The sequence below is a fragment of the Gopherus evgoodei genome, chromosome 3 (assembly GCF_007399415.2).
Source record: "Gopherus evgoodei ecotype Sinaloan lineage chromosome 3, rGopEvg1_v1.p, whole genome shotgun sequence".
NCBI classification, from domain to species: domain Eukaryota; kingdom Metazoa; phylum Chordata; order Testudines; family Testudinidae; genus Gopherus; species Gopherus evgoodei.
The window spans coordinates 37,697,714-37,715,891 of NC_044324.1; the positions used below are offsets into that span (position 1 = coordinate 37,697,714).

The 18,178-nt window shown below is 41.4% G+C and overlaps 1 protein-coding gene across 15 annotated transcripts in view; it reads right to left on the reverse strand.

Moving 5' to 3' along the window:
• The window catches only part of LPIN1 (lipin 1), a 78,537-nt gene that overhangs the window by 22,327 nt on the left and 38,032 nt on the right, over window positions 1-18,178 (reverse strand). For 13 of the 15 annotated variants that reach the window (XM_030555405.1, XM_030555403.1, XM_030555402.1 and 10 more), the window contains 6 exons: window positions 15,108-15,442; window positions 13,558-13,677; window positions 11,994-12,101; window positions 5,446-5,575; window positions 3,357-3,672; window positions 1,063-1,156 (listed from right to left, as the gene is read on the reverse strand). In XM_030555405.1, the coding sequence (XP_030411265.1) occupies window positions 1,063-1,156; window positions 3,357-3,672; window positions 5,446-5,575; window positions 11,994-12,101; window positions 13,558-13,677; window positions 15,108-15,442 (1,103 nt within the window). The remainder of the gene's footprint in view (window positions 1-1,062; window positions 1,157-3,356; window positions 3,673-5,445; window positions 5,576-11,993; window positions 12,102-13,557; window positions 13,678-15,107; window positions 15,443-18,178) is intronic. The other 2 variants (XM_030555415.1, XM_030555414.1) reach the window with 2 other exon arrangements.

Below are 18,178 nucleotides of genomic sequence, written 5' to 3' on the forward strand. Positions count from 1 at the left end.
TGTTATAATATTGCTTCTACCAACATAGCTATGGGAAAGGGAATAAGCTATTCCAGTATAATGTATCTATATAACTGCATCCACACTACAGGCTGTACTAATATAACTGTTTTGGTAAAAAACAATCACCCTTAAATACTTGTATTGGATCAAAATCTGTGTGTAGATCGGTCATTATTTACTAGAACATACAGGGACAAAATTCTGTCTCTGTTACAATGACTTCCAGAGTTATAACAGGGCATTTGAGAGAAGAATTTGCAGTACAATCTCTCTCTTGTACCAATCTACCATTATTTTGTTTCAATGTTAATATTCCATCCTTAACGACAATGTTTAAGAAAGCTGAAAACGATACTATTCAAATTATTCTCACTTTAGTTGTTGCTGAATGGCTTTCTGTCATCAAAACCACTATAGTATGATCTGGGAAGAGGATCATACAAATATTAAAAGAAACTCTAATGGAAATTAAACCAAAATGGGGAGAAAACACATTTTCATAAATAAAGGCATCATAATTGTCATCCCAAAATAATTTTCTATCATTTGTATTTGTATTTCTAAGAGGTCAATCACTATGGTACAGCTAGAGTAAAATAATAATATTAATAATACTAAACTTTAAGTGATTTCAGGTAACAAACAAGGTGAAAAGCATATTGTGCATATATCTCTATATATCTTAGATCAATAGATCGATCCCTTAGGGTATCTTTTATGCTAAGAGCCATATACTGCCCTTGATCCACGAGTATAACTCCCAATAACGTTAATGGAAATTGCACAGTAGTCTGAGACTAGTATATAATGCTTAGCATTTTCTGTCACATTTCTTATGAATAAGTATAGATCTGTTACAAAGTTTCAAGAATTCCATCTTTTCTCTGCATAATTTTAGGTATCCTTCCCAACATCCTTTTTTGACCTAGACTATCATTTAGCTGAATGTTACTTACAGCCAATATTCCTATAATCTTGGCACAATGAGACCTGCTAAGAATTTGATGGGATAAGATGGAGATTTAACTAATATAGTCTAATCTAAATAAATAGTTATACTTTTTGGGGAAATAAAGAGCAGCAACTTCTGGATCCATGTCAGTGAGGTCATCTAAATAGACACCATCAGCACCAAGATGCCGGCTTCGTTTATCTGTCAAACACAGAGTAAATAAATAATTAATTGGTGTCTTCCAAATACACAACAAGGATTAAAAATAACTTATATCTTAAGGAGCTATAAAGCATGTGCACACAATTCGTAGTTAAAAGAAAAAACAATTATCTACAATGACACAAAACTGGAAGGCCAAAAGTTTCACAACTGGCCACTGATTTTCGATGCCCTGGTGAAACACCAAAAGGCTGATTTTCAGAGGTGCAGAGCACCCACAATTCCAACTGAAGTCAATGCCGGCTATGCATGATGTCTCATTTGGATACCTAACAAGTGAGGGACTAAAAAAAACTTTATAATGGTTTGGTTTTGCTGGGAGAGGAGTTATTTAAGTTAAGGCCAATGTTGACACAAGGACAAATGGATACAAACTGGACAGCAACAAGTTTAGGCTTGAAATTAGATGAAGGTTTCTAACCATCAGAGGAGTGAAGTTCTGGAGCAACTTCCAAGGGGGGAAGTGGGAGTAAAAAAAAAAAAAAATCTAACTGGCTTCAAGACTGAGCTTAATAAGTTTATAGAGGAGATGGAATGGTGAGGTTTCCTACAATGGCCTGTGTCTCATCTGCGATTGCTAGTAGCAAATATCACCAATGGCTGGAGATGGGACACTACATGAGGAGGGTTCTGAGTTACTACAGAGAATTTTTTCCCAGGTTTCTGGATGGTGGGTTTAGCCGACATGCTCAGGGTCTAACTGATCGCCATTTTAGGGGAGGGAAGGCATTTTCCCCCAGGTCAGATTGGCAGAGACCCTAGAGGACTCCTTGTACCTTCCTCTGCAGCATGGGACACAGGTCACTTATGGTTTAAACTAGTGTAAATGGTGGATTCTCTATAACTTGAAGTCTTTAAATCATGATTTGAGGACTTCAGTAACTCAGCCAGAGGTTATGAGTCTATTACAGGGGTGAGTTGGGTTCTGTGGTCAGCAACGTGTAGGAGGCTGGACTAGATGATCATGATGGTCCCTTCTGGTCTTAAATTCTATCAGCCTATCTTAGGTACTTTTATATCCGCCATCACCATGTTATCTGAGCACTTCACACTCTCTAATATATTTATCCTCACAACATCCCTGTCCATTTAGAAGTGCTATTGTCCCCATTTTTCAGATGGGAAACTGAGGCACAGAGATGTTAAGTGACTTGTCCCTGGTGACAAAGGTAGGGACTTGAACACGGGTCTTCCAAGTCCTAGCTCAGTGCCATGACCACTGGACCATCTTTGCTCTCGTAGCCACTTCTAGAAGAGTGACTGCATGGAGGGTGAAATCCTGAGAGACCTACCCAGAGCTGTGACCTCCAGTTTGCATCCTTTACTCAAAACACACAACTCACTCCTGAATTTCTGACAAGTAATCAAAGGAAGGCAAGTGAAGGTGCACAAATGATTGCATTCTAGATGGAACACCTCAATCACTCCTACCTTCACAGACGTGGAACCACTGGGGAACTGGCTGAGAAATGTGTCTGTAATAATGTCTGCTCAGGTAAAGCACCCTGGAGAATTTGGGGTCTACCAAAATACATATTGTGAATGCATAAACTTCATGTGGAGATTATATCCCTTACCAGAAAACAACCTAGCATCATCTTGAGAAATTAGAGAGGAATAAAATGGGCAGAGTTATATTCCAATTGAAGATTATACGTGTGCTGAACACAACAGAAATCGCTTGTGTGTGATTAGACCATTCTGCTTTGTGGCATGCTGATGTTTACGCAAAGGACACGTTACAACTTTGCTTTGAGGTTGAGGCATTCCACAAGCTAGCAGTGGTGTGGCACAGCTGTAGAGCAGACTATTTATTGGTACAGCTGACAGGGAACTCTGTAGCATGCTCAGATTACAAAATTCTGCAACCCCTGGGTTTGTGAAACAGGGAAGAATTTAGTACAAGTTTTGCAACCTTGCTTATCTGCACAGATCTGCTAAATACAGTAACCAAGGGAGAAAATTATTTCTCTCCCTGTCATTACAGCTCTCTTAAAAAACCCACTCCACACGCACTTGCTCAGCTGTTATTTATGTTAAAAGGCATATTGCTCTCCTTTTAGTCTCTCCAAAAATGCTCTGGAGTTATAGATTAGTTCACCTGGCTACAAAAAGTCTAATCACTGTGGCATCTAGGTGCAAAATCACATGCGTAGAATTGCAGGAGAAACTGCTTTACCTTTCTTTCTAGAAGGGGAATCTATTTTGTTTGCTTGCTGCACTAAGCAAGCTGCAGCTTGTTTGATTTCTTCATTTGCAGGCAGTGATGGTGCAGCTGCTCCTAGAGCCTCTATCTCTGGTTCATTTATCTCAGCTGGCGCTGGCTGGGGGTCATTTACATCAGAAGCCGCAACAGCTGCCTGTCCAATGGCAGGTAAAGCAGTCAAGCTGCTTATCTCCTCCACAGACTCACTCTGAATGACCTGAAAATGAGTGCTTTCTGAAGGGTTTACATTCACCACGCTGGATTCCTTTGCCTTGAGTAGAGAAGTGGACTAGGAGAAAAAACAAACAGATCAGGACAATGAAAGCCCCTGAGAAAAAGAGAGAAACAAAATAGTCAGAAGTTAGCCTGGTCTGTTCACACAAAGCTCTACTTTGCACTGTCCTGTTTGGTTTGGATTTCAATGAGAGGTAAAGGCACTGCGCATCTCCTAGGAAGCAGAATAGGGCCCGTAACACTTACCGTTGCCATGCTCACTGAAAGCTGATTCTCAAGAAAACCAGCTACCGCTGGAAACCTCAGTTAGCTGAATCACTGGTTCTTAACAGCCCAATTCAATAGATGCTCTGTCTGCAGAACTCTTGTTGATTTCAAAAGGGGAACTGCACTGTGAATGGCTACAACACTGGGATTTTAGTGAACAAACACTTCTAATAAAAGGGGTGGCTCCCAGTGAAAGGTATTCAAAGAGTGAGTCTCTGAGAAGCCATGCTAAGAACAACTCCTATTAGCCTGCCCAGAAGCTAAGCCCCCCTGTAGAGCTGCTCCTTAGCAGAGCAGCTGCCAACAGACCACCAGGATCTTACTTTGAGTCTTGATTATGAGAACGTTCAAGGCATACACACCGCAAAACTGTCATATCATAGAGTCAGCCTATTGGTTAGACTATGCAGCAGCTAGACACGCACCATACGCTGCCATACCCCGAGTGCGAAATGCTGCATTTACTTCAGCACTCACTCACTGTTATGCAGCTCTAATACTTGACATAAAATGAATAGTTGTGATCCATATGCTTACAAAGCCATAGTAAAGGTGCCTCTTATTTGGATATATGGGTAAAATTTTCAAAAAAACCTTAAGTGACTTTGGAACCTAAGTCTCATTGACTTGCAATGGAACATAGACTCCTAAGTCACTTAGGCACTTCTGAAAATTTAACTCTGCATCATCTGTCCATAGGGCAGTGGGACATAGTATTTCTGTACTTGGTTCTTTCAGTCACTGATATCTCTCACTATCTATAACCAAAGTTACAGGTGGGGCTAAGAATTTAAAAATCAACTGGGGACTTTGCTGCCCATCTGCAGACACCTTGAAAGGGCCTGACTGTCCAAAGTTGGGTGCCCAGAACTTTCTGAAAATCAGCTCCCGTTAGCATACTTTAAGATGGGAACCCAAAACAACTAGTCACTTCATGAAATCTTGGCCAGGAATGTTCTCTGTTTCAGTCAGTAACAAATATGAACAACACCAAGTATCTGTAATTCTGTAGGCAAAGTGTTTACATGCAAAGCCTTCCTCGTTTAGCAGAAATGTTTGCCTACATCAGTATTTCCTATCTAGGCCAAGTCCCTAACTTGCCATTTCTTACCCTGCAATACTTTAAAGATCCAACCCTTCTACTCTGTCCCAACAGCTAAACTCTTATCCAAGTTTTCACCATCTCCCATGTCAATCAGTGCAACCTCATCCTCTTGGACAGTCATTCCAAAAATCCACAATCCCTTTCCAGCCCATCCCAATTGCAGCCTCTAAAGCAATCTTCCTAGCCCATCCATCAAACCACATCACCATCCCCCTTTGAATTCCTTCATTGGCTTTCCCTTCTCTATCTCATTAGATATTAATTTCTTGTCCTCATCTTTCAAGACTCCACATAATTCAGTTCTTTATCCTGACTTTGATTTGCCTGCATGAAGTAAAAGCCTAAAATCAAACACGTATATCAGCTATGTGAAATATTGCACCCATATGTACACATGCCCTGTTAACAATACACAGTACATACTGGAAGGAATGAAACAGGAGTGATGTTTGATACCTTTGCAGCTTGAGGTAGTTCTCCCCAGGCCCAGTGAATTTGTGGGTTATTCTTCTGCATCCCCCTGTCCAAAGATTTACTGACTAATTCTGAATCGCTCTTAGGAGTGGGAGGGCGTGAACCTGAGGGACTGGAAAACAAAATGGTACTCATTAAAGAGCTAAGTAAAAGCAAAGCATAGGCCAAGCTGCATTATGCAGCATTCTTGCTGTCTATTATCTGTATTACAAGTGTCGCCACAATACACTAAGCACCTTCTAACAATCATGACCCAAAGAGTTCAGAAATCTAAGGAGCTCAGCAGCAAATCAAAGATATGGAAGCATGATAAACCATTTTCAAAATAACTAACTATCTCAGACTGGCTCTCTGTGCACCCATTAATAGCTGTCAGGTTTTGGTAGGCATCGAGGTCTTGAGGAGGAATTTGAAGGTGGCAGGAGTACAGACTAGTTCAGGGAGGGCATCCAGTGTATAAAAACACATGGAAGAAAGTGATAATCAGTAAATTACTAGTCTGTGGCATCACCAGTCATCTTTGATTAATGCAATAAAATCAGTAGTCAATAGTACAAATGGTCACTAATCAGTGATGGTTCATAGACTGTAAAGCCAGAAGGGATGACTCTGCTCATCTGACTTCCTGCATAGCACAAGCCCCTCAAATTTCATCCCAAATTCCTGCATCAAGCCTACAACTTCTGGCTGAACTAGAGCATATATTTTAAATACAAATCCAATCTTGATTTGAAGAATCTACTACATCCCTGGAAAAGCTGTTCCCACAGTTAATTACCCTCACTATTAAAAATGTGCTTTTTAATACTAATCTGAATTTGTCATGACTATGACGACATTTCTTAATTTTTTCTTAGATCAACTAAACAGATTGAGCTTCTTTAGTCTGACTGTTCTCAGATAACAATTACTTTGCACTAGCACAATGGCAGACCTTAAAACTTGACAATTTTCCCCTCTGATAAATAGACACGGTTACCTAATTATCTGCATTTTGCCTCTGTAGTTTCCTGTGCTTGCTATAGGAAATACCTTAAACATGGCAAATGCTAAGTTCCTCCAGCGACAAGTAATTAGTTATTTAAGAAAATCAGCACATTTGCAAGAGTCCTTGCTGTAAAAAAATTTTTCCTATTGATTTCCAAGCTCTTTACAATCATTAATCAATGCTCACCACAATCTCCTCATTTTACAGATGAGGAGATTAAGATTTTTAAAGATATTTACATGCCTAAAGATGCAAACAGGCATCTAGTGGGATTTTCATGGGAGTTATACATCTGTGCACTTTTGAAAATTCCACTGGGGCCCACATACACAACGGTATTTAGGCTCCTAGCTTCCATTGATCAAGACCCAGGTGTCTATCTGCATCTTTAGGCACCTAACTACCTTTAAAAATCTGTCCTTAAGTGACTTACCCAAGGGAACACAGTAAATCAGTAGGTGGGTTAGGACTCGAATTCAGCAATCCTACTAATCCATCCTTGTCCCCCCCCAAAAAACAAGAATGCATCTACTGGGCATTTCACACAAGCACAATGAAGTGCATATATATTCAGTATTTCATTTTGTAAATGTCTGGCTTTGCTTAAATGCAATATAGATATAATAAAACTTATAATTTCAGAAGGCAAAAGATGTCCACATTCCAAAATTCTTTTCCATAGCGCTTCCCTTGTAGATTGACACACAAACACTAATGTAACTTTAAGAAGTGCACAAGAATTATAATCAGAATGTTTGGAATGTCTGGGCCTCTTAAATTAAGTGCTGTAATATCAAAATCAGAAATATAAACATGCACCAGAAATATTGCATTATTTGCAACAACAACAACAAAAAAAGATGTTAAAACATTCCTGCTACTTAGATTAGTTGGAACATTATGCAAAGGTTAGTTTCCCATGCCATCGACAAATCGCAAGCTGGGGTTGGTGTGCTTAGCATTCTGAGGTGAGCTGTCACTCCCTTAGAGTGAAAGTCTCGGACCCTCTTCCTGCCCACAGAAGTCCCAAAACTACCATGATTCCATTGCACAAGGACACTGGGAAGCAAAAAGCTACATAGCACAGCTCTGCAACACCTCATGCCTTTAGAGCCATCACAAAAAAATTACTTTAGGAGACTCCAAGATGGAGAAAGAACGTAAGCATATAATGCAAATGCACTGTCGCTTTGCAGCATACTACCACTGTTCTGCTTGGAAAGGATTTCCTCTTCCATGGACATGCATAGTCTTTTTGGGCCATGAGGTTACTCAGCTGAAGAGAACTCCTCCCGCCATAGATAGGGATTGAGCCTGGCAGAATTATATGAAAAATCACCAGGAATTTAAATACCCTGAACTGTGATGTGGGAATTCCCCTACCTCAGCACTTCCCCTAGGCTTACAATGACAAACTCAAGGACTTTTTTCTTTACACACCATGTTCCCTTAATGATGTTAACCTGCTCCTACCACTGACCAGCACCTCTCTGAAGTGACCGCTAGTTTATTACTGAAGGCACTGACTATGTTTATGAGCTCGTGTGTATACTTCTGCCTTCACACCTCATGTTGTATATTTTTGCCATGCTGTGTCTGCTTAAGATAGTGTTCACTGCACATAGCTGCTGTCAAAATCAATTTTGATAAAAGACTAACAAAGCTCATGATCACATTGCATATTGTCTTCAAAGATTTTTGTTTTGCTTTTTACTGAATTGGAACAAATTAAGTGCCAGAGCAACGGCAGAGTTTTGCATGCTTCAATCAGGGATGAGCTGGACATATTCAAGATAAGGACCTTGTAAGATTGGTAATCTAGTGATTGTGTCCTGCCAGGTAGGAGACCTTCTAGGTTCATTTCCACTTCTAATTTCTTGCTCTCTGTCTTTGAAAGGGTTGGGAATATTCTTCAGGTAATGCACTAAACTCCTGAGGAAGGCATGTCTTGCATCGGTCAGTAACCTCAAGAATATTAATGGCTCCCAAAGGAATCCTGGCCATGTTTTAAAAAATGATGATTATGACATGAACATCAAGGCTAGGAGATATACATCAGAAGGGAAATAAATAAATGGAAAGGTGGGATCTCAGTGGGAGAGATGGGGAGATTAGAGAATGACGTTGAAGACTATGGGGGATAAATTATAATCCCACAAAACAGACTGAATTTAGCCAGAAAAAAACTGTTACAGAATCTACCCCTGAAAGAGCACAGTATTTTTTACAAAGGGAACTATATAGCATGATCTGAACTTCATTAAAGCAGTAAATATTTGGATAAGACTGAGAGTTGTCAAAATAGTCCACTTACCATCACAGCACAGTGATGTGCACCAACAAGTCAGGCAGAATAGCAAAAGTGGGGAATTCCTCTGGCATACAATAAACGCTAGTGAAATGATTATTAACTTTGACATTTGTTATGTGCACTGCAGTAATGCCGTGAAGGCAGGGCCCCATCATGATAGATGCTGTGCTAACAGGTATCATAATAGAGTCTCAGCCTGAAGTTCTTACAATCTAAGCTTTAGATAAGAGACAGGGGGATACGACAAACAGATACAGAGACCACAAGGGAACAGTGTGACAGCTGTGTACAGGGGAATAAGTTGCATTCACAGCACACTAGCTGCCTGATCAAATGCTAAAAGGAACTGATGTTCTCTTTATCTATCTGTTTCTCGCTGACACAGAAAAAATGCATTTGAGCACAGGAGGGAGGTGTTTTTGATTATTTAAAGTGGTGTTGTACTTGGAAAAATGACATGATAAAATGGCATTGAGAGCGTCCATCTTTATAACCACCAACCCGCATAGACTGCCTGAGATCTGAAATTCCAGACTAGCTCTTTCTTCTCTCAAATCAACATATGTAATAAAGGTTCCATAGGCTGAATTAAGCCCTGTTATCACTGTGCAACCCCGCTGTTTTTCGATTAAGCCCTTGGTGAGATTTGTGAAATTCCATTGTCTTCAATTAGTTATTACAGGCTAAACCATGACTGAACCATATCCAGCATTCTGTTGATGTTAAACAATAAGGAATGGAAACCTTACTTTAGTCACTGTCATGTCAGCATCCTTTCGTAAACGAGAGAGAGTGGGAATTGCTGTCTATGATGTAGATGGTTTGCAATGTCTCATGTGACTGAATCGTCCAATCCAAGATCTGCATGATCTTTGGCAGTTCTTGCAAATGTACTGGGAGCTGCTTGCTTCTTACAGGTCTCTTTTCTCTTCAAGCTGTAGAACCAGCTTCTGTCGTGGACTTTGATACCTGATGGAGATGATGGTGCCACTTGTTATGATCACTTGTCAAGATTTCCCATTGGTCAGATCAGTTCCAAATTCCTTTATAATCTCGCTTGCATGTGTCTTATAGTGAAGCTTGGGACATCCTGTTGTTCTTGTTCCCTCTGATAATTCCCCGTATAACATGCCCTTGGGTATGTGTCCATCTTCCGGCCTACTCAGATGACCCAGCCAGTGAAGTCGTCTTTGCTGTGCAAGGCTGTCACACTTGTACATTTGTCCTTTGAAGAACCTCTGTGTTGGTGACTTATCCTGCCATTGGTGTTGAGTATGTGGCATAAACAACATAGGTGGAAACTGTTTAACTTTTTCTCCTGATGAGCATAAGTTGTCCATGTTTCCCCACCATACGAGAGTGCTGAGGAATGCAGGCTTGAGGCACTAGCATTTGGTCTTGATGGTAAGCTTTGAGTTGTTCCATGCTCTTTTAGTTAGTCTGCTAAAGCTGATGGCAGTCTTTCCAATGCGAACATTTAGTTCTTCATCCAGTGAGAGGTTGGTGGTCACTATAGAACCTAAAAAGCTGGACTTTTGGACTACTTCTATCTGGTTTGCATTTAAGGCAATTGAAGGATCTTGTGGAGCTCCCTGTCCTAATACAACAGTTTTCTTAATGCTGATGGTGAGAGTAAATGCCTGACAAGCACTTGAAAGACGGTCCATGAGTTCCTGTAGTAGATCTTCACTATAAGCTATGTGGGCAGCAGCAACAGCGAAGGGAAGTTCCCCAATTAGCACCTTTTTGACTTTGGTCTTTGAGTTAAGTCATGATAGGCTGAAGAGTTTCCCATCCAATCTTCTGTGGAGATACACTCCATCTTTCATGTACTTAAACGCACAGTTCAAAAGTACCGAGAAGAAGATTCCAAAGAGTGTAGGGGCAAGAACACATCCTTGCTTCACTCTGCTTTTCATCTCAAAGCTGTCCGAAGTGGATCTATCAAACTGGACAGTTGCTGTCATGTTGTTGTGGAATGAACATATAAGACATAGCAGGGTTGGTGGGCATCCCATCTTTTCTAGTATTACAAACAGACCTGCTCTGCTGACTGTGTTGAATGCTTTGGTGAGGTCCACAAAGACAATATACAATGGTAAGTTTTGTTCTCTGAGCTTTTCTTGGAGTTGACTCAGAGAAAATACCATGTTTCTAGTTAATCTTCCAGCCCAGAATCTGCACTATGATTCAGGGTAGACACGATTCACCAGCTGTTGTAGGCCCAGTAAGATGACTTTTGTGAAGTCAGAGGTATACACACAAGAAAGAAACAATGAATCACTGGACCAAATACCAACTCTACAGGTCATGCCAGAGCTAGATGTGGAGCCCACTGTAGAAGAACTAAGCAAGGGCATTGATTTGCTATCAAGTGGCAAGACTCCTGGAAAAGATGGCATTTCAGCAGAAATCCTCAAGTGTGGAAAAGACAGCCTATTACCATATTTTCATCAGCTGTTATTTAAATGCTGATGGGGAATGGTGGTGCAGAGAGGCTAAGTGACTTGCCCATAGTTACATAAGAAGGATGTAGCACAGAAGGGACTTCAATCTAGATCTCCTAAGTCCTATGCTATTGCTTACACACTGGACCATCCTTCCTCTCTATAGATGCTCTCCCCTCCATTCCAAAGTACAGAAAAGCTTCCATCCCCCACCCAAAGAATGAAGATGGGAGGACAAGAGAAAAAGGCTCCCTTACTCATGCCGCCCCCTTTCTTGTCTGATTAAGCATCATCTTGAGAGGGGTTTTAGATTTTTCATTTTAAAATACTGTGTTACCATAGAAGGAAAGCAAACTCTGCAGGAAGACCCTGTTTTTTGTTAAATGGAAATGACTTTTTTTTAAAAATTAAACTACAGAAAGCCCAAAAGGAAATGTCTGTATTAACTTCAATAGAACTACAGCAATTAACACCAGCCAAGGAGCTGGATCATTTGTCCCTGGATGTTTTCTTGGTCTTTTTTCCCTTTTTCTAATCCTTTTTCTCATTATACTGATGTTATACTACCCATCATAGTGCAATGCAGGGCTTCTCTGTGCAATTTATCTACATTCAAAGCCCAGGTTGGAGGTAAGTAAAGGAAATTCTGCTATCTTGCATTTTCCTCCCAAGTGTCTAGGTTAGTAATAAACAGCTTTGTAAGTTAGGCAAAATTTGCATACTGTTAATGCATTAAAGGATTAATCCCACATCCCAAGAGAGAGAGAGAGAATAATTCCTCTACCTGTCTGTAGCAGGGAAGTGAGAGGATTGATGAGGACAAGAACTAGATAGGCCTCCATCTGCTGAAACAGTGAGATGAGAGGATGGCCCTGTGCAATCTATAGGGTTACTGGATAGCACGATACATTGAAAGAGAGAAAAACTGGGTGTCATTATTCAAAATAGGTGCTAACTAACACAAGCTCTTCAGGCACTCAAAGGCCATTTGAAAACAGGCCTGTACATCTCAAGTTTTCAAAATCTGAGCACTGTAATCAAGAAGCACATAGGTAGCATACAATTCAAACCAGCCACCAAGTCACCAAGAAATAGACTTCATTGGAACCTCACTGTGACATGCAGAAAGAGGACCTGTCTGATGTCAACTGAACAGCTTTGAGGCTGTTCCTCAGGAGGAAGAAATGCAATCCAAATTGACACACTTTGATTCTAATGTATGCACACCCACACTGTGTGTACACAAAGAGTATTAAACAAGAAATGCATATAGTATGCTGTATGTATATGTGTTTATTATCTATAATGAACATTCCATGTTATAGTCACCTTTGTAACTAAAGAAATAGTTTTTTGAAACAGACAAAGGAAGCTTATTTTCTTCAATCATTAAGAATCTTGGTTTTTTACATATTATAATAATTGAAGATATACCTTTCTCCTAGAACTGGAAGGGACCTCGAAAGGTCATCGAGTCCAGCCCCCTGCCATCACTAGCAGGACCAAGTACTGATTTTTGCCCCAGATCCCTAAGTGGCCCCCTCAAGGATTGAACTCACAACCCTGCATATTAGGGTGCAATCTTGCAAGTTCTTGGAAGGTAAAAAAAAAAAAAAAAATGTACAAAAAAATAGACTCATGACTAAATTCATTAAAGTCTTTCTGTGTAGCATGGATTCAAGTTCCATCAGTGTTACTACACATGTGAGTAATTGCTGCAGGATTAGATCATTGTTTCTGGACAAATGAATTTTTGGTTTAGGGCAGCATGATTCCCAACTTCAAAGATCAGCACTGGTAATGTGACCAGATTAAGGCAACTAATATTCTAGGATTCAAACACAGCATAGTCCACATTTGAAGTAAGAGCTGAGTTGCACTAAAGCTGTTACATACTGTCAGAATTCATATGTAGAGACAAGGTGGGTGAGGCAATATATTTTATTGGACCAACTTCTATTGGTGACAGAGACAAGCTTTCAAGGCCCACAGAGCTCTTCTTCAGGTGTGGGAAAGGTTCTCCCAGCGTCATAGCTAAATGCAAATGTAACATTGGGAGTAACTGTCCTAGACCTGAAAAGAGCTGTGTGTTGCTCAAAAACTTGTCTCTCTCACTAACAGAAGTTGGTTCAATAAAAAGATATTATCTGACCCACCTTGTCTCTCTAATATCCTGGGACTGACATGGTTACAACAATACTACATATTCAACTGTAGAAGGTATTCATCTAGTAGTTGATAGTGACAATGCTTGACTCAGCAAGACTTGAGAAGGCAGCAAGTAGGACTAAGTGAGGAAGGAGAGATTGTTTAAAGAAACGTATATATTATAATTCTATATACTGTACCTCTGAAGGGGTGACCACTCTCCATCTGAATGGGTGTATGGTGCAGACTGCGAAAGCTTACTGATTCCAGAAGCATTTATTTCAGACACTTCTTCACTAAACTCATCCGTAACAGATATCCTGAGCATAAAAAAAAAATGGAAGTTAAAATAATGCTTGAATATTAAATTTCCTCATATCTTAGTTAATAGACAAAATAATGCAGACATGTTCTAGTACAGGGATCGGCAACTTTTGACACGCGGCCTGCCAGGGTAAGCACACTGGAGGGCCAGGCCAGTTTGTTTACCTGCCACATCTGCAGGTTCGGCCGATCGTGGCTCCCACTGGCCGCGGTTCGCTGCTCCAGGCCAATGGGAGCTGGGGAAAGCGGCGCGAGCTGAGGGATGTGCTGGCCGATACTTCCCCCCACCCCCATTGGCCTGGAGCAGTGAATCGCGGCCAGTGAGAGACATGATCGGCCGAACCTGCAGACACAGAAGGTAAACAAACCAGCCCAGCCCGCCAGGGTGCTTACCCTGGCAGGCCACGTGCCAAAGGTTGCCGATCCCTGTTCTAGTAAAAAGACACCCAGATGTTGGTATAAATCAAATTGAGAGAGAAAGCCATAGTCTGACTCACACCCTATAGTTACACAGATATCATTCTCCTGGTCACTTTGCTGTCAATTTCCTAGATTAAAACTCATTCTCAGGGCCAGATGCTCCTCAGCCATATGTGCTGCTGGAGGGAAGCTGAAATCTGAAGAAGTGGATAGGGGCAACGGAAGGGGGAAGCACTGACTCTACTACATGCTACTCTCACCTTCTGAATCCTCAACATCGCTTTTGTACACAGACTGGGGAGATGGAGTTTTTCTGGTTCAGAGTAGATGTATTGCGGGTGGGAAGTACATATAGTAGGAGGTGATAAATCCGAAACAGTAATCACTGTAAGTCACAAGCTTCCCTCCTATTCTGCCAGATTTCAAAGCAGAAATGCACTCATGAGCTATTGTTGCTCTGAAACACAGGTAGGGAGAGGAAAACAAGGGAGAGTCAACTGCAGAGCTGAACAAAGGGGACCAAGAGAGGACCCACAGAGCAGTTGGCTCTCCATGCTTGTAACTTCAGGATCTATGGGGTTTGCACAATTATTGCTCAAGCAATTACTGGATCTGGATATTCTGGATTAATCATCAGAATGTTTTATCCACTGAATGAACACAAATTCTCTGCTGGTGTATATCAGGGTAGGTCCACTGAAATCAATGCAGGAATGCTAATTTACACTAGCTAAGGCTCTGATCATGGGTGTCTAATTAGATTCCTGTACCTATACATTACCAGGGAGTAAGAGCCAAACTAAAAAGGGGGCTTTCTCCATGTTGGTTTCAGACCAGAAGTCTCTCGGATTTCATAACTAGCTTTCAGGGTTTGGTTATTAATTCAGAAGGGCATTTTTACACACACATCCAGAAAAAACACCTGAGTCCCCTCTCTGTGCAATACATGCAAGAAACATTTAATCCTTTCAATCTGGCATTAGATCTACATTATAAATGATGATACCTCATATTGTCCACGGGCTCATTCTCTTCCTCTGAACTAATCTGTATAGAAAACATTTCTTCATCTTCTGATGTGTCTCCATTCTCTTCTCTTTTTAAACTGTCAAGTTTATGGGTAGATTTCCTCCTCCTCTTCCTTCTTTTCTTCACAGAGACACAAATCGAGGAGCTTTCTATAGCAGACTGGGAAGCAAGACCGGGGATTGATACCTGTGAGGATCCAGTGGAGTCCAGGTTCCTCACCCTGTCCATTAAGTTCCTCTTCAGCTGTGATTCCATCAGAGCAGCTCCCTCTGATAGAATGGGGGAGGTAACAAGGTGGTAAGGAATTACCTCCTGAAGATAAAAACCAAAACCAGGGGGTATATTATTCCCTCCCACAGTCAAAAATATAGGTCTAGCATCTGAGCAGAATGGTCTCTGCCCATTAACCCAACTGACTATCAAAACAACTCAGGCCCAGAGTGCCCCTTCCCCATGTGTACTCCCTAGGCTCCAAGCCATGGGGGAATGGTTTCAGGGTGGCAGCCCCTAGAGGTACTTGCACTACGGGGTTCTTCCGTATAGCTAATACTGGCCCGTGTCTCTAGCCAGTTGATGCTGGATATAGGCCAGAACCAGAAGAACCAAACATAGAATTTTGGGGTAAGTCTGATCCATCTTAATAGCTCAGCACTCTCTGTCTCTCTAATGGGCCTGAACCAGAATCCTAGATCCAAACCTCCACAGACTCTGCTCTGGATCCACACCCAAAGCTTGTGGCTCAGGCTCATCTCAATTGTTAACACATCAGAATGGAGACACTGGGCTAGACTGTGCCAGGCCCCAGCATGGATGCAAGGAGAGGCCTGAGAAGCTTCCACACACTGTCCCTACACTCCCTGAACACAGAGACTGCTTCTGCCGTGTGCCCCAACAAGCTGCGGTCTCCCTGTAGGGCCAAAGGAGGACAGGAAGGGAGGAGGCAGAGCCACACCCCACCCAACAAAAGGCTCACGGAACGACCCAGGTACACAGTGGAGCATATGCTGCACAAGGCACATTCACTTCCACATTCAGTTAGGGCTCTGCCTTGTAACACAATTGTTCCTTTCGCTTTTCACACAAGGCAACTCGAACATATAATAGATGATTGCTTAGGCTCCAGTTGAATGGGAGCTTTGCAGGCACTGTGCACAACCCAGGGCAGAATTCAATGCTGATTAAGTGATGGAACCACTATTTCTTAAGTGAAGATTCATAACTTATGCCCTGTTCATGCCACCATGATCTACGTGCAAATCACACCACTCTCAGGAAACAGTACCAACTGGGTTCCAGGGAGTGGGCAGGCGGAAGCCCACCCACTGCTAAAGGATCCCCCTCTCAGTCTAAGGGGAGGATCTACAGGACCTCAAAACCCAACTGATTTTGGGGGACAACTAATAAAAGAACAAGGACAGGAGTGCGGTCAGACTCAGGAAACAGTAGGGAACTAGTAACCTCTGCATCAGTGACAGGCATGACTTGTATCACACAATGTTAAGATTTCATGGAGACCAGAACTTTCCCAAAGATTCTGTTTATGTGGTTATATACACTAACTAATATACATATCCCATCTAAAATACACGTGGAAAGTTTCCTAGCAATCTTGTTTATCTGGAAACGATTGCTACCATCTAACATATTTAGATGTAAAGACATGGGGAGAAAGATTGTTCATGGATGCAACTCATAACTGAAGTTAATGGGACTAAACTAGTGCATCAGGGTTTAAAAAGTCATCTCATGCTGGAGAATCAAAACAATTGTCACATACTCCTAAAGCAAATACCCTTAAAAGGTTTACCCTTCTCTACCTTGTGGGAAGTGTCATCAACATCAGTGTGGCCCTCATTTAAAGTGCATAGCAGTTAATCACAGATTCTCACAACAGGAGTCCTAGTTTAAGTAGGTTTTGGTGTGAGTGTCATAAACAGATAGCTAAGGGTTAACGTCTCTTTTATCTGGAAAGAAGTAATCTGAACCACCTGACCAGAGGACCAATCAGGAAACAAGACTTTTTCAAATCTGGGTGGAGGGAACTTTGTGTGTGAGTCCTTTGTTCTTGGTCTTCTGCCTGTATGCTCTCTCGGCTATGAGAAGTGATTTCTGTTTCCTGCTTTCTAATCTTCTGTTTCCAAGTTGTGAGTACAAAAGATCAGATAGTGATTTATATGTTTTTTTGTATTTACATGTCTATAGTTGCTGGAGTGCTTTGAATTGTATTCTTTTTTAATAAGGCTGCTTATTCATATTTCTTTTAAGCAATTGACCCTGTATGTGTCACCTTAATACAGAGAGACCATTTTTATGTATTTTTCTTTCTTTTTATATAAAGCTTTCTTTTTAAGACCTGTTGGAGTTTTTCTTTAGTGGGGAACTCCAGGGAATTGAGTCTGTACTCACCAGGGAATTGGTGGGAGGAAGAAGTCAGGGGGAAATCTGTGTGTGTTAAATTTACTAGCCTGACTTTGCATTCCCTCTGGGTGAGGGGGGAAGAGAGATTAGCTCTTGGTAATTTTGTTCTCCAGGACTGGGAACGGGGAGGGTGGAGTCCCTCTGTTTAGATTCATGGAGCTTGCTTCTGTCTCTCTCTCCAGGCACACCTGGAGGGGGGAAGGGAAAAGGTTTATTTCCCTTTGTTGTGAGACTCAAGGGAGTTGGGTCTTGGGGTCCCCAGGGAAGGTTTGGGGGGACCAGAGTGCCCCAAAACATTCTAATTTTTTGGGTGGTGGCAGCTTTACCAGCTCCAAGCTGGTAACTAAGCTTGGAGGTTTTTCATGCTAAACCCCATATTTTGGACGCTAAGGTCCAAATCTGGGACTAGGTTTATGACAGTGAGTAATGGGTGCAGAATCATATCTTTAATGAGTAGCATGAACACTTTAAGACCAAGTGTTTAAAAGGACATACGCACTTTTGCATAAGCATAATGCTCAATGCACACACACACAAATCAGAGATTTGTGCAAACATAGGCCTAGGCAGTGTAAATCACTGATTACAAGTGTGCATTAGGCAATGTACTTGCAGATATTTGGAATGTGC